Genomic DNA, 27,059 nt, shown 5'->3' on the forward strand with positions numbered 1-27,059 from the left:
GCGGAAACAGTTCTGTTGGTCTAATGTGGGTTTCTGATCATTCCCGTGGTGGAATAGGAGTAAGGACTCAGCAGAAGTGCAAGAGTGTAGTGTTGATGAGTGGATTCATCTACACGGAAAATCACCTGAAACAAGAGAGAGGGAAAAAATAATCTTGGAGCCATAAGAAGTTGGGACAGGAGTAGACCATTTGGCTCCTCTCCTTCCTCCACCAATCAATAGGATCATGGCTGATCTGGCATCCATTTTCCCACCATTTCCCTGTAATCATAGATTCTTGATCAGTTGAGGAATCAATCTAACTCAACCTTAAATATACACAAGGTCTCGCTCCCCACAGCTCCCTGTGGCAATGAGTTCCAAGGGCACTCAACTCATAAAAGACGAAATTTTTCCTTAGTCTTAAATTGGCGTCTGTTTATTCTGAGACTATGCTTTCTGGACCTAGACTTTCCTATGAGTAGAATCGTTCTCTCAGCATTTACCTTGTCCACCTCACTTAAGAATCCTATATGTAGCTAGGAGATTACCTCTTATTCTTCTGAACTCCATGAAGTAGAGCCCTGAAACCTTAACTCTTCTTCCATATCCGTCGTCACACATTCACCTGCACCTCCACACACATCATTTACTGCACCCGATGTGGCCTCCTCTACATTGGGGAGACAGGCCGCCTACTTGCGGAACGTTTCAGAGAACACCTCGAGGACACCCGCACCAACCAACCCAAACGCCCCGTGGCTGAACACTTTAACTCCCCCTCCCACTCCACCAAGGACATGCAGGTCGTTGGCCTCCTCCATCGCCAGACCATGGCAACACAACGCCTAGAGGAAGAGCGCCTCATCTTCCGCCTAGGAACCCTCCAACCACAAGGGATGAATGCAGATTTCTCCAGATTCCTCATTTCCCCTCCCCCCACCTTATCTCAGTCCTACCCCTTGGATTCAGCACCGCCTTCTTAACCTGCAATCTTCTTCCCAACCTCTCCGCCCCCACCCCCTCTCCGGCCTATCACCCTCACCTTAACCTCATTCCACCTATAGCGTTTCCACACCCCTCCCCCAAGTCCATCCTCCCTACCTTTTACCTTAGCCTACTTGGCACACATTCCTCATTCCTGAAGAAGGGCTTATGCCCAAAATGTCGATTCTCCTGTTCCTTGGATGCTGCTTGACCTGCTGCGCTTTTCCAGTAACACATTTTTCAGCTCTGATCTCCAACATTTGCAGTCCTCACTTTCTCCTACTTTCTCCTTCTCTCTGTCTCTCTGTCTGTCTGTCTGTCTCTCTCTCTGTCTGTCTGTCTCTCTCTCTCTGTCTTTATTCAGTATTCCTGCCTTGGCAAAATATTGGGGCTTCCTTTACGCGTTGATAGTTGATTATTGAGCAGGTGACAAGAATATGGGGAAAAAGTTGATTGTTTTGCAAGTTTTACCTGATTGTCTTTCTCAAAAACCTTAGATTTGATTAGTTGATTGGAAGTAGTTAGCTTTCCTGTTCCATTAATTCTATGTATAAACTCTAGCTATAATCTTAGACAACTATCCCTGGTCACAATTGTGTTTTGTTTCCTATTTATGATTTGTAAGCTAAACATGCACCGCATTTCATTCTGGTCGAGATCCATAATCTAGTGACTTCAAAGAAATTGTGTTCAAGACTTTACAAAATGCCCATGAACTGAGTCCAGAAGCTGAGAGTAGTTGAAACCAAACATTTAGATATTTATAGATGAGAACAGTTTGGTTAGCACTGCGACCTCGCAGTATTAGGGACCCAGGTTCAATTCCAGCCTTAGGTGTACTGCTGAGGAGCAGGATGTTGCCTGACCTGCTGTGCTTTTCCAGCACCAATCACTTGACTCTAATTTCCAGCATCTGCAGTCCTCACTTTCATCCAGCCTTAGGTGACTGACTGACAGTGTGGAGTTTGCAGTTTCTCTCTGCGTCTGCATAGGTTTCCTCCCACAGTCCGAAGATGGTAGGTGATTTGGCTATAGGAAATGCCAGGATATGGGAATAGGGCAGGGGTTGGGTTTTGGTGGGATGCTCTTTGGAAGGTCGGTGTGAACTCAATGGACCAGATGGCATGGGCTTCCACACTTTAGGGATTCTATGATCATAATTCACAAGGAATACCAATGTGTGAACATTTTACATTCAATGAAAAGAATGTTGCTTAGTTGGCAAGAGGGCTTTTTATTTAAATAAGTCCTAAGCCATTTGTTCACCTTGCCAGCTTGATGCTGAAATAGAGCAATACAGAGCCATCTTGCGAGCCAATGGCTTCACTAACCAGAATATTTCTCAGTTTATTGCGCAAACTCATGAATGGGGAAAAGGCTGCCATGTTGAGTCCTGAACATTACCCAGTCGAGATCGCCCAGGCTCGATGAGGTATTCCAGAAAGTTGGACAATTGGTTTTTCACTATTGCTGTGCAGTAGCATTGCGAGCGGTGTTCCTCACTAACCAGGTGCTGGTGTCAAGCTGAAAAGCGGTTCTGCCGTTAACACAAATGAGCAATGTGCCCCATGTGCATTTCAGAGTTGGTGTGATGCTGGGAAGGTAGGCTATATTGCAAAAACTCTGCGTAAACGCTATGTTTCGTTTGACTGCAAAAGTCGAAACGCAATGTTCAACATCAGATGCAATTGGACAGCGTTTGATAAATATTCCTCTTTGTGCTACAAACTACACTGATAGTCAATTTAGGATTGCCAGTCAGATTGACTGCTTGTGTGTAGGAGAATCTATGTATGAGTACACAGTGCTCTACTCTTTGAGGACAGAAAGGCACAGTGTGTACAAGTGTTCTGTTTCAACTCAACGCAATAGATGAAAGCCATTTGCTGGGTCATTCCTCAAAGCATTGACCAATCGGAATCAACGTGCCTGTTTATGCATGAAATGAGCAATTAGCAGGGTACACTAGAATGATTCTGGATTTGATGGGACCCTTTAGTTAGGAGAGATTGGGCGGGTTGGGCCTATGCGCTTTGGAGTTTAGAAGAATGAGGGGAGACATTATTGAATCAATAAGAATCTTAGAAGATTTGGTAGGGCAAATGTGGAAAGGTTGTCTCCCCTTGTGGGAAAGTCTAGGACTAGAGGGCAGTCACATTTCAAGGCAGAGATTAGGAAGAACCAATGGAATTCTTTCCGGCAGAGGGGTGTCGAGGCTGGGTCATTAAGTATTTTTAAGGCTGAGACAGACAGATTTTTAATCAGGAAGGGGAATCGAGGGTAATGGGGAGAAGGCAGGAAAGAGGTGTTGAGTTTTCTCAGATCAGCCATGATCTCATTGAATGACAACAAATTAAATGGGCTGAATGGCCTATTTCTTCTTCTAGGTCTTGTCTTCAGATGATAATAGATTGCTGGCAGTGTTACAGTAAAGAGAAGCCAGCAGGGATTGAGAAATTTGGTGAGACAGATATCATGAAGTACTTGAAACAGCTGGCTGTTCTCTTGATAAAATGTCACCCTGGTAAGAATGGGATATGTCCAAGGTTACTGAGGTCAGTAAAGGTAAAGATTATTGAATCCATGGCTATAATCTTTCCATCCTTATAGAGGAATGCAGTTTAATGTTAGTCAGTTTAAGACAGGGCGAGTTCATAAAGCTCTTCTTAAAAAATAAACAAGCAAGATCTTTGGCTTTAGAAGGAACATGAAGCCTGATAGAAATAGCAAACCTTTATAAAACACAGATTAAGCCTCAGTCAAAGAATCACTGGGCTCAATACTTCAGAATGCGTCACAATATCTTGGAGGCAGTAAATGGGAGCTAACCAGGGATGTCAGTTCTGAGGGGATTATAAAAGGTGAACATTGCACTTCTTAGAGCAGGGAGAGTTAGTCAAGGTGTTTTTGATAGATTAGTGGGATGGGTGGAAGAATACAGCTTCTTCCTGGAAGAGGATGAGTAACTAGAGGGCACATAGAGTCATAGAGATATACAGCATGGAAACAGACCCTTTGGTCCAACCAGTCCATACCGACCAGATATCCCAACCCCATCTAGTCCCATCTGCCTGCACCTAACCCATATCCCTTCAAACCCTTCCTATTCATAGATTAAAGAAATTTAGCAAAAATCAGTGGAGAGAGTGTAAGAATTATTTTTAAATGTGGTAAGAATTGAAGGTGTGTGCTGCCTGAAAGGCCCAATTGTAGATTTCCTAAGGGAGGTGGATATATTTTTAAAAAGGTGGGTAGGACACGCAAGGCTTTGGGGAAAGAGCTGGGAGAGCATGGCTAATCAGCTAGCTCTTCCATGATCGGGTAAATGCCCTCCTGTATGATTTTACAAAACTGCCCATTTCAGTTAACTTTGAGTCTCTTGTGATATCCACAACATTGTTTGTGGCTGATGTTTTGAGTTATATTCTGGATCAGTGGTGCTGGAAGAGCACAGCAGTTCAGGCAGCATCCGAGGAGCAGTAAAATCGACGTTTCGGGCAAAAGCTCTTCATCAGGAATACAGCTGTATTCCTGATGAAGGGCTTTTGCCTGAAACGCCAATTTCGCTGCACTTTGGATGCTGCCTGAACTGCTGTGATCTTCCAGCACCACTGATCCAGAATCTGGTTTCCAGCATCTGCAGTTATAGTTATAGTTAATCAGTAATCTGCTTTGACCATTGACTGTTTCCCTAATGGACCTTAATGCTGTTTGTCACTGCCTGAACACTGATTTTCCCATGGTGGAGAGGTGGAATTAAGAATTCAGACTAGCAGTTTGACAGAATAGATTGCACAAAAGTGATGTTTTGCTTGAGGTTGCAAGAATGCTAATCAGTCTGAGGTTCTTGCCTTCATTCTTACTTGTCCAAGGTGAAGGGGGGAGGTGATAAATCAGCACTTACCCCAGAATGGCAATGGCCGCTATGTTCCCCAACTTGATCAAAACCAATGGTCAATCCTTAATTGCACATAACTTCAACAGAACGCATGACTGTTCCACAAATTCTCAAATCAGTTATGCATTTGTCCCTTGAATGATGAGATCAGAAAAGGATGCCCCAGACTTAAAAAGAGAAGTTTGTGGGGGTGACATCATAGACAATTTAAAATGGTAAAAGCAGAGGATAACTCCTGTTGTGTGAAAGAGAGTAACTAGAGGCCATTAATGTAAGATCATCAGTAAGAGACTCATTGGGAGTGCAGACGAAATTCTACGTGGCAAGAACGTGCTACCTCGGGGAGTAGTAGTAATGGATAGTTTAGACATAGGCTTTGGTGAAGCTAAGAGCAGGGGAAGGAGGTTGGAATGGCAGACTTTGCTAGACAGGTGCTGAACTCTGAGAGAAAGTTCAGGTGAAGCAGAAACTACAGATCATGCTGATTGGTAAACATGTGCCTGAACGGCTTGGGACTGTTCTTTTTTGGCAGGAAGATGACAGACACAAAGTTGGGTTCAGGGACACACAAAGTTGAGGATGTAGGAGGCAGCAGAAGGCCTTGGACAGGGTATGAGAATGGCAGATGGGATATAGTCTAGGAAGGTGGGATTTATGCACTTTGGTAAGAAGTATAGAAGTGTAGATTATTTTCTAAATTTGCAAAGACTTCGGAAATCTGAGGCACAAAGGGAGTCCTAATTCAAGGTTAATTTGGTAGTTAGGAAGGCGAATGCAATGTTAGCGTTCATTTCAAGAATACAAAAGCAGAGATTTACTGCTGAGGCTTGCACAGCTCTGTTCAGACTGTATTTGGCGTATTGCGAGCAATTATGGGCCCTGTATATATGGAAGGATGTGCTGGCCTTGGAAGGGGGTCCCGAGGAGGTTTACAAGAATGATCCCAGGGATGAAGGGCTTGGCAAATGAGGAGAGTTTGAAGAGTTGGATCTGTAATCAATGGAGTTTAGAAGAATGAGGGGAGATGTCGTTGAAACTTACAGAATACTGAGAGGCCTGGACAGAGTAGATGCAGTGATGATGTTTTACTAGTAGGAGAGATTAAGATCTGAGGGCACAGCCCCAGAGTGAAGGCACAATCTTTAGAACTGAGATGAGGCGCGATTTCTTCACCCGGAGGGAGGTGAATCTGTGGAACTCATTGTTGCAGAGGGCTGTGGAGGCCAAGTCATTTGGGGTATTTCAAGAACAAAGCATAGAGGCAACCCCCTCGGCCTACTAAGACGCCACCTTACTAAACCAAAAACCTCTTTCCTCCACACGGTGTGTATCCTTCTAGTCCCTACTTATTTATGTATCTGTCACGATACGTCTTAAATAATACCATTGTATCTGCCTCCACTACCATCTCTTGCAACCCATTCCAGGCACTTACCACACTCTGGACTACACTTAAGCTACAAATCTTCTCGAAAATTGCAAGCCCTTTGTGGTTTTTTTAAAATAAACATCTTGCCCCTCACATTTCCTTTAAACGCACCCCTTTTACCTTAACCCATGTCCCCCGTCTGTATAGGAGGCAATTTTTAAGGGGGTTTGCATTTAACAGAGTCACATGTCAATGGTTCGTAATTGTTTATCTGGAGTTAGTTAGAATCTATTTGTCATAAATAGACTGTTTATCTGTCCGGAGTTTGTACATTCTCCCTGTGTCTGCGTGGTTTTCCTCCAGGTGCTCCGCTTTCCTCCCACAGTCCAAAAGATGTGCAGGTTAGGGTGGGTTGGCCATGGGAAATTGTCCCATAGTGTCCAGGGATGTGCAGGCTCGGTGGGTTAGCCGTGGGAAATGCAGGGTTATAGGGATAGGGTTGGGGTTGGTGTTAATGGGTCTGGGTGGAATGCTATTTGAAGGGTGATAGTCTTACAGCAAGGCAACAGATCCTTTGGTCCAACCAATCCATGCCAAACATAATCCCAAACTAAACTAGTTCTACCTGCCTGTTCCTGGTCTATAATCCCTCCAAACCTTTCCTAGTTCTGTATTTATCCAAATGACTTTTAAACGTTGTAACTGTGCCCATTCATTTGGCCCACATCGTAGGGATTCTATAATTCCATGTTGTCTATGATGGGAGTTTGATTTCCAATGCATTACCCAGTGAGATGTAATACTTAAAATAACTCTTGTTCATTATTTTGACAATCAATGTAAATGGGACTCACATTAATGCATTCATGAAAAGGGGTATATCCCAAGTTCCTCCAATAATCAGCGGTGTTGAAGTGGATCTTGTACATTCCTGGAATGAAATCTGCCTCAGTGATCAGATTATGGACTTCTCCATTAATTCCTGTAACTCTATTTTAAAAAAAAACACAATTGTACTGTAATTTTAGTAATTTAACAATTATATTAAAAGTGAAGTGTAAATTATGTATAAGCTAGCTCAATGCTAGGGGAGACTTAATAGAGACGTACTAGATAATACATGGCTTGGAAAGGGTGGACGCTAGGAAGTTGTTTCCATTAGGCGAGGAGACTAGGACCTGTGGACACAGCCTTAACATTAGAGGGGGTAAATTCAGAACAGAAATGCGGAGACATTTCTTCAGCCAGAGAGTGGTGGGCCTGTGGAATTCATTGCCACAGGGTGCAGTGGAGGCCGGGACGCTAAATGTCTTCAAGGCAGAGATCGATAGATTCTTGTTGTCTCGAGGAATTAAGGGCTATGGGGAGAATGCGGGTAAGTGGAGTTGAAATGGCCATCAGCCATGATTGAATGGCGGAGTGGACTCGATGGGCTGAATGGCCTTACTTCCACTCTTATGTCTTATGGTCTTATGCTAAGGGTAAATCAAAGGTTTGCCTTGATGTTTAAATTAGTTTTTCAATAGATATGGACCAACTATGAGTACAATTTAGTGAACAGTGGAACAGACGGGAGGGATAGAATGACCACCTCTTTGTACCTATTGTCAGTTCAGTTCAATCCGATTTCAGAATTGTGTAAAACAGTTACACACAACGTGTAAATTGGCAAAAGGTATCTCAATAAATTACTTGGCCTGACTTTCTGCCAATTGCTGATAGTTTTAGTTGTTGAGTCAATGCCTTTCATGGAGTCAGTGAAATGGGATCAATATTCCCAGTGGTGGACAGTAACAGCAGCAACACGGCTAACGGTGCTGTTGGAATTTTACATTCATCCGAGAAGGGAGACCCGTGGGGATATATTTGGTTTAACATCGCGTTCCAAAAGCCAGCACCTCTGACAGTGTAGTGCTCTTTCGGGTGTGTCAGCCTTGCTTTTGTGCTCAATGTTCAGGGATGGGGCAAACAGCCACTCCCTCTACCACTGACGCTCAATAGCAGCAGTGTGTGTTATTGATAAGAGGCGCTGCAGAAATTCACCAAAGATCCTTAAACAGCACCTTCCAAACCCACGGCCACTTCCACCTAGAAGGACAAAGGCAGTAGATACTTGGAAACACTACTCCAAATGTCAGTAGTTTTCAAAGTCAGGGCTACTCTCAGCATTTATACCATTACCTCCCTTAAACTTACACTGTGAGCTTGTTACCTCAGCTGGAGATACGTCCAGCTGATGATGCCACCTTTGTAAGAGCTGGCTAGCACCTTCATTTTGTGATAAATCCTGAGGGTCACTGTCCTGCTCCTCATTGTGACGGCTACAAATTGTTACTTAAGTCAACTTCTGCTGCGTTAGATCTGACAGTGTATACGCTACACTTGCAGCTCTCTAGCTTGATGGCTTCTCATTGCTTTCTAATCAGTCAGTTCAGAGATTTTATTATATCCCTCTGGAGCAGGTGGGGCTTGGACTGGTGTGTCATGCCTCAGGTAGGGACATTACCTCTATGCCACAGGAGACCAAGTTTGGCTACTTGGTATAATTGAAAATACACATTTGAGAAAGGTTGAGAAGCAGCCTGGATGATTGATATCCACTGGTACCATATCTACCATATCCAATATCCTCCCGTAGTGTGTACCATCTACAAGGTACACTGCAGAAAAAGACAGCAACTTCCAAATCTATGGCCTCATCTATCTAGAAGGACAGGAGCAGCTGATGAATGGAAATACCCACCACTAGCTCATTCCCATCCAGCTCTCACACCATCCCAAATTTATTTTTCATTTGTGGAATGTGGGTGTTGCTGGCTGGGTCAGCATTTATTACCCATCCCTAGTTGCCCCTTGAGAAGGTGGGGATGAGCTGCCTTCTTGAACCGCTGCAGTCCATGTGCTGTAGGTAGACCCACAATGCCCTTGGGGAGGGAATTCCAGGATTTTGCCCACTGACACTGAAGGAACGGAGATATATTTCCAAGTCAGGTTGGGCAGTGGCTTGGAGGGGAACTTGGAAATGGTCATGTTCCTGTGTATCTGTTGCCCTTGTCTTTCTAGATGAAAGTGTTTGTGGGGTTAGGCGGTGCTGACTGAGTATTTTTGGTGAATGTTTGAAGTGAATCCTGTAGTTAGTACACATTTCTGATACTGAGCATTGATGGTGGAGGGAGTGGATGTTTGTGGCTGTGGTGCCAATCAAGCGGCTGCTTTGTCCTGGATACTGTAAGCTTCACCCATCCAGGCAAGTAAGGCGTATTCCATGACACTCCTGTCTTGTGCCTTGTAGATGGTGGACAGGCTTTGGGGAGTCAGGAGATGAGTTAATCGCCACAGTATTCCTAGCCTCTGACCTGCCCTTGTAGCCACTGTGTTTATTTGGCGAGTCCACTTTAGTTTCTTGTCAATGGTAGCCCTAGGATGTTGATAGAGGGGGACATGATTTGGGGATGCCGGTGTTGGACTGAGGTATACAAAGTTAGAAATCACACAATACCAGGATATAGCCCAACAGGCTTGTTTGAAAACACCAACTTTTGGAGCACAGCTCCTTCCACAATCACCAGATGAAGGAGCAGCATTCCAAAAGCTAGTGCTTCCAAATAAACCTGTTGAGCTATAACCTGATAGTGGGGGATACAGTGATGGTAACACCATTGAATGTTAAGAGACGGTGGTTAGATTATCTCTTATTGGTAATAGTTATTGCCTCGCATTTGTTGTGATACAGGTGCTACTGGAATAATATTGCCCTTCCTTCTGTGCCGCTGGGTCCAAATCCTGGAATTCCCCTCCCACGTTGTGGGTGTGTCCAGCTGAGGAGGAGTTTGGAGACTCTTCACCCATATTCGTGTACCCACCCGGTGTTAAACTGGTGCCAACTGAGGTCTGCATTTCGTCGGAAAATTTGCAAATGAAGGTTTTCTGCCGGGGTTCCATTGACCGCGTTTAACACTTTGATGTTGATGGGGCAGTTGGCGTCACTACCACTGTGGTCCTGAGGTGGACAGAAACAAACCACGTTAGTTGAGGCAAAGGGGCAAGATGAAAAATCAAACCCATTCATTTAACACATCCATAAGTTATCATTTCAGTTTTTTTTTAAAAGATTAGATTCCCTACAGTGTGGATACAGGCCCTTCAGCCCAACCAGACCCTCCGAAGGGTAACCCACCCAGCCCTGTTTCCCACTGACTAATGCACCTAACACTATGGGCAATTTACCATGGACAATCCACCTGCCCTGCACATCTTGGACTGTCGGAGGAAACCCGCATAGACACGGGGAGAATGTGCAAACTCCACACAGACAGTCACCCGAGGCTAGAATCGAACCTGGGACCCTGGTGCTGTGAGGCAGCAGTGCTGACCACTATGCCACCCTAGTGCAACAATTAACAAAAAAAAACTTGATTTTACCCTGCCCTGAAACATTTTAAAACAATGCTGCAGGGGATGGTGCCATGTGCATGGTAAGGTGTTGGGGACATTTCGCTTTAAAATGTCTTTACCCGGAAGATGACTGCGTTTTAGAAAACAGAGAAATGAAAACAAGCGTAGACCATATGACCCTGCTCCTCTATTCTACATTATCATGGTTGATCATCCAACTCAGTCCCCTGTTCCTGCTTTCTCCCCCCATACCCTTTGACCCCTCTAGCCCCAAAAACCAAATCTGGGAAATGTAGAAAGTTGGACATTGCTGAATCAAACACACACTGTTGAATATTTTAATTTAATATTTTAATTTTATACTCGTTAGGACAAGATGCCAGAATTTTGACAAATTTTATTTTACATTGTTGTTCCCTTTGTGATGGGCTATTCTTGCATTTATAACTTTCTGCAGAAATATTCACATCCTGTACCGAGTAACAACTCTGGGACTGAGAGGAGGCCTTTCAGCTTGTCACCATAAGACCATAAGACATGGTTGTGGAAGTAAGGCCATTCGGCCCATCGAGTCCACTCCGCCATTCAATCATGGCTGATGGCCATTTCAACTCCACTTACCAGCGTTCTCCCCGTAGCCCTTAATTCCTCGAGACAACAAGAATCTATCAATCTCGGCCTTGAAGACAATTAGCGTCCCGGCCTCCACTGCACTCCGTGGCAATGAATTCCACAGGCCCACCACCCTCTGGCTGAAGAAATGTCTCCGCATTTCTGTTCTGAATTGACCCCCTCTAATTCTAAGGCTGTGTCTACGGGTCCTAGTCTCCTCACCTAACGGAAACAATTTCCTAGCGTCCACCTTTTCCAAGCCATGTATTATCTTGTACGTCTCTATTAAGTCTCCCCATAATCTTCTAAACTCCAACAAATACAATCCCAGTATCCTCAGCTGTTCCTCATATGTTAGACCTGCCATTCCAGGGATCATCCGTGTGACATCCGTGTCACACTGTGCATTTAGATCATAGCCATCGGTAATTTAACTGCATCTACCTGCACAATCTCATGTGGCAATGATTCACTGATTTATCACTAGCTGGACCAACAGTTAGTGCTTGTCCACAACTGTCCTTGAGAAGGCGGTGGTGAGCTGTTGCACTGAAATGAGAGGATTGCTACAACGATTCAAAGGGTAGTTAGGAAGGGTGACCTCATAGAGATTTATAAAATCATGAGGGTCATAGGGTGAATAGTCAAGGTCTTTTCCCTGGTGTGGGGTGCCCAAAATTAGGGGGCATAGGTTTAAGGTGAGAGGGGAAAGATTTAAAATGGACCTAGAGGGCAACAGTTTCATGCAGAGGGTGGTGTGTGCATGGAATGAGTTGCCAGTGGAAGTGGTGGAGGCTGGTACAACTACAGCATTTAAAAGGCAGCTACGTGGGGATATGAAGAGAAAGGGTTTAGAGGGATATGGCAAATGGGACTAGATTAATATAGGATATCTCATTGGCATGGACAAGTCAGACCAAAGGGTCTGTTTCCGTGCTGTACATCCGTATGACTCTGGATGAGTTGGACTGAAGGGTCTGTTTCCATGCTTTACATTTCTATGACTCTGACAGCTAATCAAAATCTGGAGTCACGTGTAGGTCAGAGCGGGTAAGCACAGCAGATATCCTTCCCAAAGGGCAAAAGGGAACCACATGAGGCTTGTCTTTGTCACTGTTATTCAAACTAACTTTTCATTCCAGATTTGATAACTTGAATTTAAATCTTGCCAGCAGTTTGATCCCCATGTCTCTAGATTGCTAGCCCAATGCTGCCAAGAAGGAGCAAGAGTAGCCATTAACTAGGTTGTTCTTTCAGAGAGCCAGCATGGACACAATGGCTGAATGGCCTCCCTCTGTGCTGTAGCTATTGCGTCTCTAGGATGCACCAATGAGATTACTGCTCTTTGTGGATCAATAAGAAGAACAAGTGAGCTGGGCATGAGCCATATAGAAGGTGACTGCTGTATTCCTTGTATTAATGCATTTCAAAAGTGGGGTGCACAGTGCTTTGGCATAACCTTTGGTTGTATAAGATATTATTGTCTAACTTTGATTCCCTCAAACACATCACAGGTAGACAGGGTGGTTTAGAAGGTGTTTAGCATGCTTGCCTTTATTGCTCAGACCCTTGAGTATAGGAGCTGGGAACATCATGTTGAGGTTGTACAGCACATTGAGACCACTTTTGGAGTATTGCTTACAGTTCTGATCACCCTGCTGTAGGAAAGATATTATTACATTGAAGAGGGTTTAAAAAAGATTTACCTGGATATAGGTAGGACTGGAGAGTTTGAGTTAAAAGGACAGGCTGGAACTTTCTTCATTGGAGCGGAGGACGTTGAGGGGGTGACCTTATAGAAGTTTATAAAATCGTGAGGGGTACAGATAAGGTGAATAGCCTTTCTCTCAGGCAGAGGAGTTCAAAACAGAGGGAGGCATATTTTTAAAGTGAGAGAAGAAAGGTTTGAAAGGGACCTGAGAGGCAACTTTTTCACACAGAGGGCGGCTCATACGTGGAATGAAGTGGGAGTTACACTTATAAAATTTAAATGATATTTGGATTGGTACATAAATAGAAAGGGTTTAGAGGGATACAGGCCAATAACAGGCAGTTGGTATTAGTTTAGTCCAGGAAACTTGGTCAGCATGAACTAATTGGACTAAAGAGTCTGTTTCCTTGCTGTCTGATTCTCTGATTCTAAGTTTCTGAGTGTTAGTGTTTGGGAGATGAATTTTGAGAGTCATTATCAAAAGCAGCAAGGAAACAATTGCATTTCTTTAGCATCTTTCATGACCTTCAGATGTTGCAAAGTGCTTGAAGCACCAACAAGGTGCTTCAAATGGAGCAACTCATTTGTAAGCTCCCACAACACAATAAAATCACCAGATAAGGGCACTGCTTGACACTGGCCACTCTTTCTTCCTGGTGGTGGAAATTTGAATAAGGATTCGTGCACCTTGTGTCTTTCACTGTGTCTCACACCTGCACACACACAACATGGGTGCTGGGGGAAAAATAAGCAGTACCGCAGTTAGGTGGTAGTGGGGGTGGGGAACCACCAGATAGTGGTCCCGTTCCTGGTCTTTCAATAATGTCAAGTCCACTCAGAATTATACAGAAAGTGAGAATGTTCAACTCTTTGGAGTGAGACATGAATCCACAATCTTTGTGGGTTGGGAATAAGAGTACGAACTGCTGTGGCACTTTCAGTCATAGAGATGGAAACTACCCTGCAGTCCCACCCATCCATGCCAACCAGATGTGTTAACCTAATCTCGTACCACTTGCCAGCACTTGGCCCATATCCCTCCAAACCCTTCCTATTTCATCTGTTTGGAAAATGAGAGTGACTGCATTTAGCTGTTACCCTCTGGAGCTGACCCATGTTTTATTTTCTGCTTATTCCAACCTGTACATATTGTACAACAATTGTTTACCTCTTACAATCTGAAGTGAGGTGAAAGAGAGTTCATAGGGATATTGCAGTGCTAGCTTTGGTTACCATTATAAACACTTACCACTGATTCTCCTTTGTAGAAGGCAGTCAGGCAGATGATGAGGATCAGTATGAAACGCATGTTGCCTGTTCTCAAAGCTGATGCCGAGCTGAAAGGATTTACAAGACGGGATATTTTATAGATCAGCCTCGTGAAGGTCACCAGGTCTCTGACCTACAAACCACTGACTCAGATTATTGGCTTAGTAAACAGCAAGAGAATCAGTAACTTGTAAAATAAAGGAATTTATTCAAAATTCAGCAAAAACCACCCCTTACTCCACCAAACTCAATTTCTGACTTTTAAAAAGGCATCAATTAATCAACGTGAGATTCCTGTGAAAACCCATCGCTTTTTATTCACTTTGTTGGTGTTAAATGTTTTGAGCAATGTTTCCGACAGATTTGTGATTTTCTTCTCCAGCGAAGTCTTTTTAAAATGTCAGGATGTCTGAAACCTCCCACATTCACCACCAGATATCACCTAGAAATGACAAGGGCAGCAGGTGTGTGGGGGGAACCACCTCCTGCCAGTTCCTGAACGACTGCAGTCCATGTGCTGTGGATAGACCCACAATGCTCTTAGGGAGGGAATTCTGGGATTGTGACCCGGTGCAGTCGAAGTAATGGCAATACGTTTCCAAGTCAGGATGGTGATTGGCTTGGAGGGGAGCTTGTAGGGGGTGGTGTTGCTATGTATCTGCTGCCCTTGTCTTTCTAAATGGAAGTATCTTGGTTTGGAACACACCATCTAAAGAACATTGGAGAAATTCTGGAGTGCATAGAGTTACGCAGCATGTAAACAGACCCTCTAGTCCAACCAGTCCATGCTGACCCAAACTAATCCCAAACTAAACTAGTCCCACCTGCCTGCATTTGACCCATATCCCTCCAAACATTTCTTATTCATGTACTTATCCAAATGTCTTTTAAATGTTGTAACTGTACCCACATCCACCATTTCCCCTGGAGGTTCATTCCACACACGAGCCCCTCTCCGTGTCCCTAATTTTTATCCTCTCACCTTAAAAAATATGGTCTTGAAACACCATTATCCCATCCAGATTGATCTCAAATCTCTCTGACATTGATATTAGCTCTGCCCTCTGTAACTGGATCCTTAGCTTTCTTACCCACAGACCACAATCAGTGAAGATGGGTGACTGCACCCCCTCCACAATAACACTCAATGCTAGAGCCCCCTTAGATATGTTCTCATCACCCCCCCCCCCATACACCCAGGCAAACACCATCTATAAGCTGATGAGGCCACCATAGATTGACAGATATCTTACAATGGCGAGTCAAAATACAGGAGATAGGGGGCTTGGTGATGTGATACAATGAGAACACCCTCTCTCTCAATATCGGCAAAACTAAAGAACTGATCATTGACTTCAGGAAGAAAGGAGGAGAATATGCCCCCATCTACATCAACGGAGCAGAAGTTGAGGGGGGAGAGCGTCAAGTTCCTTGGGGTGATGATAACTGACAATCTGTCTTGGACTTCCAAAGTTAAACATCACTCAACACCAGGTTATAGTCCAACAGGTTTAATTTGAAGCACACTAGCTTTCGGAGCGACGCTCCTTCATCAGGTGGTTTTAACTTTGTACACCCCAGTCCAACATCGGCATCTCCAAATTTGGACTTCCAACGTAGATACAAAAATCAAGAAAGTGCGACAATGCTGCTTCTTCCTCAGGTGGCTCAGGATATTTGACATGTCCATAAGGCAGTTAGACCAAGGAGAGCCAATGGATGTTAGCTACCTGGACTTCAAGAAGACTTTGACAAAGTGCTGCACAGGAGGCTACTGAGTAAGTTAAGGGCCCATGGTGTTAGAGGCAAGGTGCTAGCATGGATAGAACTTTCGCTGTCAGGCAGAAAGCAGAGAGTGGGGATAAAAGGGTCCTTCCCAGAATGGTAGCCTGTGATAAATGGTGTTCTGTAAGAGTCAGTTTTGGGACCACAACTTTATCCATTAACGATCTAGACGAAGGAACTGAGGGCATTTGCAGATAAGCAAATGGCTAAGTTTGTAGATGATACAAAGGTAGGTAGAGGGACTGGTAGCATTGAGGTGTTGGAGATGCTGCAGAACATATGGACAGGTTAGGAGAGTGGGCAAAGAAGTGGCAGATGGAGTACAATGGGGAAGTGTGTGGTCATGCACTTCGGTTGGAAGAATGGGGCATGGACTATTTTCTAAATGGGCAGAAAATTCAGAAATCTCAAGTGCAAAGAGACTTGGGAGTTCTAGTCCAGGATTCTCTCTCAAGGTAAACTTGCAGTTTGAGTCAGTCGTTGGGTAGGCAAATGCAATGCTGGCATTTATTTTGAGAGGACTAGAATATAAAAGCAGGGATGTACTTATGAAGCTCCATAAGGATCTGGTCAGACCACATTTGGAGTATTGTGCGCAGTTTTCGGGCCCGTATCTCAGGAAGGATGGACTGGCATTGAAGCGTGTTAAGAGGAGGTTCATGAGAATGGTCCCAGGAATGAAAAACTTAATATATCAGGAACGTTTGAGGACTCTGGGTCTATACTCAATGGAGTTTAGAAGGATGAGGGGGAATCTAATGGAAACTTACAGAATACTGAATGGCCTGGAGTGGATGTTGGGAAGATTTCCATTGGTAGGAGAGACTAGAACCTGAGGGCATAGCCTTAGAGTAAAGAGAAGACCTTTTAGAATGGAGATAAGGAGAAATGTCTTCATCCAGAGAGTGGGGAATCTATGGAATTAATTGCTACTTAAGGCTGTGGAGGCCATGTCATTGAGTATATTTAAGATGGAGATAGATAGTTTCTTCAGTTTCAAGGGGATCAAGGGTAATGGGGGCAAAGTGGGAGAGTGGGGTTGAGAAACGCATCAGCCATGATTGAATGGCAGAGCAGACTCAATGGGCTGAATGGCCTAATTTCTAGTCCTATGTCTTATGGATCCTCACCTACTTTTACAGATGGACCATTGAGAGTACACTGTCTGGGTGCATGACGGCTTGCTATGACAATTGCTCAGTCCTGACCATCACAGAGCCAACCTTCCATCCATGGGCTCCATTTACACTGCTCTCTGCTGCAGAAAGGCTGCCAGCATCATCAAAGACCCCTGCCACTCCGGTAACAATCTCTTACAACCCCTTCTGTCAGGCTCAAGATACCGAAACTTGAAGACATGCACCTGCAGGTTCAGGAACAGCTTCTTCATGGCCTGTTATTAGACTGATGGATGGACTCTAGCCTCCGATAATGCTGACCTTGCTAATGTTGGTCTTACCAATGTCCTGTGTAATGTAACCTGAATGCCTCTGTCTCAGTCTCTCTGATCTGTACATTCTTGCTTACTCTGGTCTGACTGTACTGCTTGTAAACAAATCTTTTCACTGTACTCTGGTAGACATGACAGTAAAACAATCAGTCAATCAATTAATTAATCAATCAATCAATCATTTAATCAAGTCCCCCGTCTTAGGGAGAAGACACATGCCATTCACCTTGCCTATACCCCCCCATGATTTTATAAACCTCTATAAGGTGACCTGTCAACCTCCTATGCTCCAGGAAACAAAGTTTCAGCTAATCGAGCCTCTCCTTATGACTCAAATCCTCCATTCCCAACAACATCTGGTAAATTGGTTAGATGAATTGGTCATGCTAAATTGCCCATAGTGTTTAGGGATGTGTAGGTTGGGTGCATTAGTCAGTAGTAAATGTAGATTATTGGGGTAGGAGAATGGGTCTGGGTGGGTTATTCTTTGGAGGGTCGGTGTGGACTAGTCGGGCCAAATGGCCTGTTTCCACATCATAGGAATTCTATTGTAAAATTCTTCTGGATCCTCTCCAGCTTAATGATATCCTTGAAAGACTTATGTACTTGAACACCTAAGTCTCTATGTTCCACAACACTCCTCAAGGCTCTACTTTTAATTAAATGTCTTGTCTTTGTTTACAAAGAACAAATAGCAAAGAATATCTACAGCCCAGGAACAGGCCCTTCTGCTCTCCCAGCCTCAGCCGATCCAAATTCACTGTCTAAGCCTCTCAGTCAATTCCTAAGCATCTGTATCCCTCTGCTCCCTGTGCAGATGCATCTTAAATTAACCTACCATGCCTGCCTCTACTACCTCTGCTGGCAATGTGTTCCAAACGCCCACCACCCTCTGTGTGAAGTACTTGCCGTGTGTATCCCCCTTAACCTTTCCACCCCTCACCTTGAACGCGTGACCTGTTGTTATTGAATCCTTCACCCTGGGAAAAAGCTTGTCTCTATCCACCCTGTCTATACTTTTATGATTTTGTAAACCTCAATCAGGTCCCCCCTCAATCTCCTTTTTTCTAATGAAAATAAACCTAACCTACTCAACCTCTCATCATCGCTAGCACCTTCCATACCAGGCAACATCCTCGTAAACCTTCTCTGCACCCTCTCCAAAGCGTCCACATCCTTTTGGTAATATGGCGACCAGAACTGTACACAGTATTCTAAATGCGGTCGAACAAATGTCTCGTACAATTTTAACATGACCTTCCAGCTCTTATACTCAATCCCCATCCAATGAAGACAAGCATACCATATGCCTTCTTGACCACTCTATCCACCTGTGCAGCCATCTTCAGGGTACAATGGACCTGCACTCCCAGATCTCTCTGCCCATTAACTTTTCCCAAGGCTCTTCCGTTCATTGTATAATTTGCTCTAGAATTAGTCTTGCCTAAATGCATCACCTCACATTTGTCAGGATCGAAATCCATCTGCCACTTTTCCGCCCAACTTTCCAGTCTATCTAACTCCTCCTGTATCTTTTGACAGTCCCCTATGCTTTCTGCTACTCCACCAATTTGCAAACTTGCTGCTCATACCAACAGTGCCCTCTTCCAGATCATTTATGTATATTACAAACAACAGTGGACCCAACACTGACCCCTGTGGAACACCACTGGTCACCTTTCTCCATTTCAAGAAACTCCCTTCAACTACTACTCTGTCTCCTGTTGCTCAACCAGTTCTTTACCCACCTCGCTAGTACACCCTGCACACCATGTGACTTCACTTTCTCCATTAGTCTACCATGGGGAACCTTATCAAATGCCTAACTAAAGTCCATGTACATAACATCAACAGCCCTTCCTTCATCTAACATCTTGGTCACTTACTCGAAGAACTCTATTAAGTTGGTAAGGCACAATCTCCCCCGCACAAAACCATGTTGCCTATCACTGATAAGCCCGTTCTTTTCTAAATATAAATAGATTCTATCCCTCAGTACCTTCTTTCCCACCACTGACATCAGGCTCACTGGTCTGTAGTTACCCGGAATATCCCTACTACCCTTCTTGTACAGGGGGACAACATGAGCAACCTTCCAGTTCTCCGGCACCTCACCTGTGTTTAAGGATGCCACAAAGATATCTGTCAGAACCCCAGGTGTTTCCTCTTTCCCCCAGCCTCTCTCAGCAACCTGGGATAGATCCCATCTGGTCCTGGGAATTTGTCCACCTTAATAACCTCTAGCCTACCCAACACATCTTCCCTACTTATGTCAATGTGATCCAGACTAATCAAACTTCTATCTTTAATCTCAACATTCATGTTCCTCTCCTCAGTGAACACTGATGCAAAGTATTCATTCAGAATCTCACCCATTCTCTCAGGATCGACACACAACCTTCCTTCGTTATCCTTTAATGAACCAATCCTTTCTCTAGTTACCCGCTTGCTTCTTATATAAGAATAAAATGCTTTGGGATTCTCCTTAATTCTGCTTGCTAGGGCTATTTCACGACCCCTTTTAGCTCGCTTGATTCCTCGTTTAAGACTTATCCTACTCTTTTGGTATTCCTCCAGGGCCTGTTCTGTTCTTAGAAACCTAGAACTTATGTGTGCTTCCCTTTCCTCTTGTTTTACCACAGTGTAAAGCATTGACTTTATCCAAATTAAACACCATTTGTTACTCTTCAGAGCAGATGATATACTCAGCATTCCCTGAGCATAAGTAACATGAGACTTTGAGGTGGTGCTTGAAGTTCATTCTAACTGCTTTTTCACTGCGATAAATTAGCATTGTTTACCTTTATTAGAAAATCTAGAGGAGACTACATTTCAGTTATAGAGTCATAGAGATCTACAGCACAAGAAAGGCCCTTCTACCCATCTATCTGCACTTGTCTAATCCCATTATCCAGCACCAGCTTACCCAGGGCATTAATAAGACCAAGTGAGAGTACTTTCCACAGTTTTGGTCATCTTATTTTAAGTAGGATGAAAACGTGTTGTAAACAATTCAGTGAAAGTTGAACAGACTAATACTTGGAAATGGGTGGGTTGCTTTATGAGGAAAGGTTGAACAGGCTAGACTTGTATTCATTGGAGTTCAGAACCCTGAGAGGTCTTGACAGGGTTGATGTGGAGACGATGTTTCCCCTTCTGACTGAGTTTAGAGCTCGCGGTCACTGTTTCAAAACAAGAGATCATCTATTTAAGACATGAGGAGTGAGATTTCATCTCAGCTGATGGTGAATCTTTGGAACTCTTCCTCAAAATCAGTGGAAGCAGAGTCTTTGAAGATTAATAAGGCAGGGGTAGATAGCCTCTTGGTAAGCAAGGGAGAGCAGGTATGGGTGAAAGGTTATCTGGAACATAGTGTCATGAGGTCAGCCATGATCCTGTTGAATGGTGGATTGGGATTGAGGGGCTGAATGGCCTACTCCTGCTCCTCATTTGTATTTTTGAACGTAAGGTCTTTTCCCAGAGTCGGTCATATGCTTAAGGTGAGCGGGGAAGATTTAAAAGGGACCCAAGGGCAACCTTTTCACGCAGAGGGTGGTGTGTGTATTTAATGAGCTGCCAGAGGAAATGGTGGAGGCTGGTGTAATTGCATCATTTGAAAAGGTATCTGGATAGGTACATGAATAGGTACTCCAGATTATAGGGATATGGGTCAAGTGCTGGCAAATGGGACTAGATTAATTTGGGGTATCTGTCCAATATGGACAAGTTCGATTGAAGTGTTGTACGTCTCTAGGATTCCATGTATAGGTTCCCATCAAATGCTGCTGGACTTTTAATAGTATAGTTTTTAAGAGTTTATAGAGAGTTCTCTGTTAGGCCAATATTTTATAAAGATTTTATATGACAATATTGGTATCTGCTTAACTTGCATTTTGGTAAAACCAATGATTGCATACGCACTTATAAAAGTCTTTTCAGGTCAATATGTGATTGCTGAATTCTCCCTGTTCTGGCACCAACCAGCAATAGGAAATACTGTTCCTATTGTCTTGGTTCCAAGTAGAATATTTCACTCTGTTGTAGCTGCCAAGGCTGTGCCCTTTACCTAAACCCTTCTGTGACCTCCTGAAACCTGTTAGTGTCCTCTTCATTTTTAAATACTATTGCGGTTTTTTTTTGCCCCAATCAACAAACTTTGAAATGCGGTGTGAACATCCAGGCCCAGGTCATTCATACGTTTCAAACGAGTGTCCACCCACAGTACAGTCTGCAGGCCAGACGCTCCCTAATCTCCCCATTCATGTACATATTGGCAGTATTAGTCTTCAATCATATTTCTTGCTATCACAGGTCCATGACAGGTCTATGTAGCTTTGTCAAAGACCTTTTAAAGAACAATTTAGAAGTGGTTTGGCCACTGTTGGAATATGTGTGCAATTCTGGTCTCCTTCCTATTGGAAAGATGTCATGAAAGGGTTCAGAAAAGATTTACAAGGATGTTGCCAGGGTTGGGGGATTTGAGCTACAGGGAGAGGCTGAACAGGCTGGGGCTGTTTTCCCTGGAGCATTGGAGGCTGAGGGGTGACCTAATAGTGTTCTATAAAATCATAAGGGGCATAGATAGGGTAAATAGACAAGGTTTTTTCCCTGGGGTGGGGAGATCAGAACTAGAGGGCATAGGTTTAGAGTGAGAGGGGACCTAAGGGGTAACTTTTTCATGCAGAGGGTGGTACGTGTATGGAATGAGCTGCCAAGGGAAATGGTGGAAGCTGGTACAATTACAACATTTAAAAGTCGTTGGATGGGTATATGAATAGGAAGGGTTTGGAGGGATATGGGCCGGGGCTGGCAGGTGGGACTAGATTGGGTTGGGATATTTGGTTGGCATGGTCAGGTTGGACTAAAGAGTCTGTTTCCGTGCTGTACATCTCTATGACTCTATGACAACATTACAGTCTCAAACATCAGCATTCACAGCACGATCCAGCCTGCCTGCCTTTTCGAGTGGATTGCTTTGTGGGACTTTGGAATGAGTGTCTGCCTTCTCTTGATATCTGTGCCAATATTTGTCTCTCGACCATCATCACAGGGGTGAGTGATTGAAGAAAATCTAAACCGTTTATCTGTTTGCTGTTTGTTAGACCTTGCTCTGTGCAGATTGCCTCTCATGTTTGCCTACATTGCAACTGTGATATCATTCCAGAAGTGCTTTATTGGCAGTAAGGTACATTGCGAGTATCTGAGGACATTAAAGTGGTTCTTGCTCGATGCTTTTTCCAACATAGGCATCTGATATGTATTACAGAGCAGTAGTGGAGTGGTAATGATCATTCTTCAAGTGTGTCCAATCTGTACCTTACAATAAGATGCTGTTGTAGTGGTTATGTCTCTGAATTAGATATCTGGAAGAACCAAGCTTGAAGCTGGTGGAGTTTGGATTCACTTACTCCAGGAATTGTAGGCTATTCACAGCCAACAGTGAAACAATCATTGGTTGCCTTGTAAATCCTATTGATTCATTAATGTCTTTGTTAGTGTGGTGCTGGAAAAGCACAGCAGGTCAGGCAGCATCCGAGGCGCAGGAGAATCGTGTTTCGGGCAAAAGCCCTCCATCAGGAATGAGGCTGGGAGCCTCGGGGGTGGAGAGATAAATGGGAAGGAGGTGGGGCTGGGGCGAAGGTAGCTGAGAGTGCAATAGGTGGATGGAGGTGGGGGGGTGATAGGTCGGAAACTAGGGTGGAGCAGATAGGTGGAAGGAAGATTGACAGGTGAGACAGTTTTGAGGACAGTGCTGAGCTGGAAGGGTGGAACTGGGGTAAGATGGGGGGAGGGGAAATGAGGAAACTGGTGAAATCCACATTGATGCCCTGGGGTTGAAGGGCCCCGAGGTGGAAGATGAGGCTTTCTTCCTCCAGGCATCGGGTGTGGGGGAGTGGCGATGGAGGAGGCCCAGGACCTGTATGTCCTCAGCAGAGTGAAAGGGGGAGTTGAACTGTTCAGCCATGGGGCAGTGGGGTTGCTTGGTGTGGGTGCCCTGGAGATGTTCTCTGAAGTTCTGTGCGAGAAGACATCTGGTCTCCCAATGTCGAGGAGATCGCATCGAGAGCAACGGATATGGTAAATGACATGTGTGGAAGTGCAGGTGAAACTTTGATGGATGTGGAAGGCTCCTTTAGGACCTTGGATGGAGGTGAGGGAGGAGGTGTGAGCGCAGGTTTTGCAATTCCTGCGGTGGCAGGGGAAGGTGTCAGGATGGGAGGGTGGGTTGTAGGGGGGCGTGGACCTGACCAGGTAGTCACGGAGGGAATGGTCTTTGCGCAAGGCAGAAAGGGGTGGGGAGGGAAATATATCCCTGGTGGTGGGGTCCGTTTGTGGGTGGTGGAAATGGCGGAGGATGATGCAATGTATATGGAGGTTGGTAGGGTGGAAGGTGAGGACCAGGGGCTTTCTGTCCTTGTTGCGGTTGGAGGGGAGGGGTTCGAGGGCAGAGGTACAGGATGTGAATGAGATGTGTTGGAGAGCATCTTCAACCACGTGGAAGGGGAAATTGTGGTCTTTGAAAAAGGAGGCCATCTGGTGTGTTCTGTGGTGGAACTGGTCCTCCTGGGAGCAGATGCGACAGAGGTGGAGGAATTGAGAATATGGGATGTCATTTTTACAGGAGATAGGGTGGGAGGAGGTGTAATCCAGGTAGCTGTGGGAGTTGGTGGGTTTGTACAAAATGTCAGGTCACCATTAATGGAGATGGAGAGGTGCAGGAAGGGGAGAGAGGTATCAGAGATGGTCCAGGTGAATGTGAGATTGGGGTGGAATGCGTTGGTGAAGTTGATGAACTGTTTGACCTCCTCGCGGGAGCCCAAGGTGCTGCCAATGCAGTCGTTCATGTAGCGGAGGAAGAGGTGGGGAGTGGTACCAGTGTAACTACGGAAGATGGATTGTTCTACGTTGCCAACAATGAGACAGGCATAGCTAGGGCCAATACGTGTGCCCAAGGCTACCCGTTTGGTCTGGAGGAAGTGGGAGGATTCGAAGGAGAAATTGTTAAGGGTGAGGACAGTTCAGCCAAACGAATGAGAGTGTCGGTGGAAGGGTACTGTTGGGGACGTCGGGAGAGGAAAAAACGGAGGGCTTGCAGGCCCTGGTCATGGTGGATGGAAGTGTAGACGGATTGGATAGTGAAGATGAGGTGCTGGGGGCCGGGGAAACAGAAGTCTTGGGGGAGGTGGAGGGCATGAGTGGTGTCTCAAATATATGTGGGGAGTTCCTGTACTAGGGGGGATAGGACAATATCGAGGTAGGTGGAGGTGAGTTTGGTGGGGCAGGAACAGGCTGAGACAATGGGTTGGCCAGGGTGGTCAGGATGTGGAGCTTGGGAAGGAGGTAGAACCGGGCAGTGCGGGGTTCCCGGACTATGAGGTTGGAAGCTGTGGGTGGGAGATCTCCTGAGGTAATGTGTTTCTGTATGGTCTGGGAGATGATGGTTTGGCAATGGGGGGATGTGGGGTCATGGTCGAGGGGGCACTAGGACGAGTTGTCTTCAAGTTGGCATCTGGCTTCAACGGTGTAGAGGTCAGTGCGCCAGACTACCACTGCACCCCCTTTATCTGCTGGTTTGATGGTGAGTCGGGATTGGAGTAGAGGGAGTGGAGGGCTGCACGTTGTGAGGGTGAGAGGTTGGAGTGGGGGAGGGGGGTAGACAGTTTGAGGCGGTTATTGTCTCGGTGGCAGTGGAAATGAAGAGACCGAGGGTGGGTAATAGGCCAGCGCGGGGTGTCCATGTGGATGGGGTATATTGGAGGCGAGTGAAAGGGTCCTTGGGAGATGGCAGGCATCTTGATGAAAAAAGTAAGCTTGGAGTCAGAGGCGACAGAAGAAGTGTTTGACGTCACAATGTGTATTGAATTCGTTGATGCGTGGACGGAGGGGGACCAAGGTAAGGTCTTTGCTGAGGACTGAATGTTCTATATTAGGGAGACCAAACGCTTTCTCATAGCGCGTCTCAGAGCACATCTCCAGAACATCTGCACCAATCAACCCCATCACCCCGTGGCCGAACATTTCAATTCCCCCTCCAACTCTGCCGAGGACATGCAGGTCCTGGGCCTCCTCCATTGTTACTCCGTTACCACCTGATGCCTGGAGGAAGAACGCCTCATCTTTTGCCTCGGGAGCCTCCAACCCCAGGGCATCAATGCGGACTTCTCCAGTTTCCTCATTTCCCCTCACCCCCACCTTACCCTAGCTCCAAGCTTCCAGTTCAGCCCTGTCCTCATGACCTGTCCCAGTCTCCCTTCCCACCCTCCTCAACGTCATCCCCACCTCCATCCACCTATTATACTCTCAGCTACCTTCTCTCCAGCTCCACCCCCCTCCCATTTATCCCTCCACCCCCGAGGTTCCCAGCCTCATTTCTGATGAAGGGCTTTTGCCCGAAACATCGATTTTCCTGCTCCTCGGACGCTGCCTGAACTGCTGTGCTTTTCCAGCACCACTCTAATCTTGACTCTAATCTCCAGCATCTGGAGTACCCACGTCCGCTTCACTAATGTCTTTGCCTGACTCCAGATCCACAGTAATATAATTGTCTCTGCCATGCCCCCTGACATGACCAAACAAGCAACTCGGTTTCAAGGGGAACCTGAGATGGTTGACTGTTTACTGTAGACTGTTGACTGTTGATGGTTGAGTGTTGACTGTTGACTGTTGACTGTTGATGGTTGAGTGTTGACTGTTGACTGTTGATGGTTGACTGTTGACTGTTGACTGTTGACTGTTGATGGTTGACTGTTGACTGTTGACTGTTGACTGTTGATGGTTGACTGTTGACTGTTGACTGGGAACACCCCCTGAAAGAATGCCTTTTAAAGACATGACTTTGACCTGTCATAGTTCGAGAGTCTCATTAACCTGGATGGCAACAAGATTGGCATTTTCCTATTGTCATTGTTGATGCTTATGGAAATTTTGGCAGAAATATGGTGAAAAGGAGCTGGGGTAGGCCATTCAGCCCATTAAAACTGCTCTGCCATTCAGTCTGATCATCCAACTCAGTCTGCTGTTTCCATTTCTTCCCCCATATCCAATGATCCTTTTATCCATAAGAACTCGATCTAACCCCTCCTTGAAAACATTCAATGTTTTGGTCCCAACTGCTCTCTGTGGTAGAGAACCCCACCGGCTCCCCACTCTCTGGGAGAAGACATTTCTCCTCATCTCAGTCCAAAATGGCCCACCCTGTATCCTTTGGGTCTGATCCCTGGTTCCGAACTCCTTTGGATGTTGGGAACATCCTTTTTGTGTTTAGCCTGTTCAATCCAGTTAGAAACTGGTAGGTTTCTATGAGATCCTTTTCTATTAAATCCTGGAATTCCCTCCCTAAGGGCATTGTGGGTCATTGTTACAGCACGTGGACTGCAGAGGTTCAAGAGGGCAGCTCGCCCCCACCATCTCAAGAGCAAGAATGACATCGAATCTCTACAGTGTGGATAGAGACCATTTAGCTCATTGAAACTGCATCAATCCTCCAAACAGCATCCAGGCCACACCCAGACCCCCCACCCTATCCCCATCACCCTGTATTTCACATGGCTAACCCACTTATCCCTGGATTCCACCCTAACCTGCACTTCTCTGAACTGTGGGA

General features: G+C 45.2%; 1 protein-coding gene across 1 annotated transcript; it reads right to left on the reverse strand.

Moving 5' to 3' along the window:
* Positions 1–20: 20 nt before the first annotated feature.
* On the reverse strand, positions 21–26,287 carry ttr (transthyretin (prealbumin, amyloidosis type I)). Its single transcript, XM_060824070.1, has 5 exons — positions 26,076–26,287; positions 14,201–14,288; positions 10,097–10,233; positions 7,088–7,223; positions 21–125 (listed from the first exon to the last, which is right to left on the reverse strand). The coding sequence occupies exons 1-5, from the start codon at positions 26,285–26,287 to the stop codon at positions 21–23; spliced, it is 678 nt and encodes a 225-aa protein (XP_060680053.1).
* Between the last annotated feature and the right edge of the window lie 772 nt (positions 26,288–27,059).

Source organism: Hemiscyllium ocellatum, chromosome 4 (assembly GCF_020745735.1).
Source record: "Hemiscyllium ocellatum isolate sHemOce1 chromosome 4, sHemOce1.pat.X.cur, whole genome shotgun sequence".
Lineage (NCBI taxonomy): Eukaryota > Metazoa > Chordata > Chondrichthyes > Orectolobiformes > Hemiscylliidae > Hemiscyllium > Hemiscyllium ocellatum.

What these genes read in the sequence shown, in the direction of transcription:
- ttr (XM_060824070.1), bottom strand. Translation starts at nt 26,287, where the DNA reads ATGTCTTTAAAAGGCATTCTTTCAGGGGGTGTTCCCAGTCAACAGTCA. An exon ending in TCAACAGTCAACAGTCTACA is followed by an intron (nt 14,289 to 26,075) that starts GTAAACAGTCAA and finishes AAATCCTTTCAG; the next exon opens with CTCGGCATCAGCTTTGAGAA. An exon ending in TGGCACCAGTTTAACACCGG is followed by an intron (nt 7,224 to 10,096) that starts GTGGGTACACGA and finishes TTTTTAAAATAG; the next exon opens with AGTTACAGGAATTAATGGAG.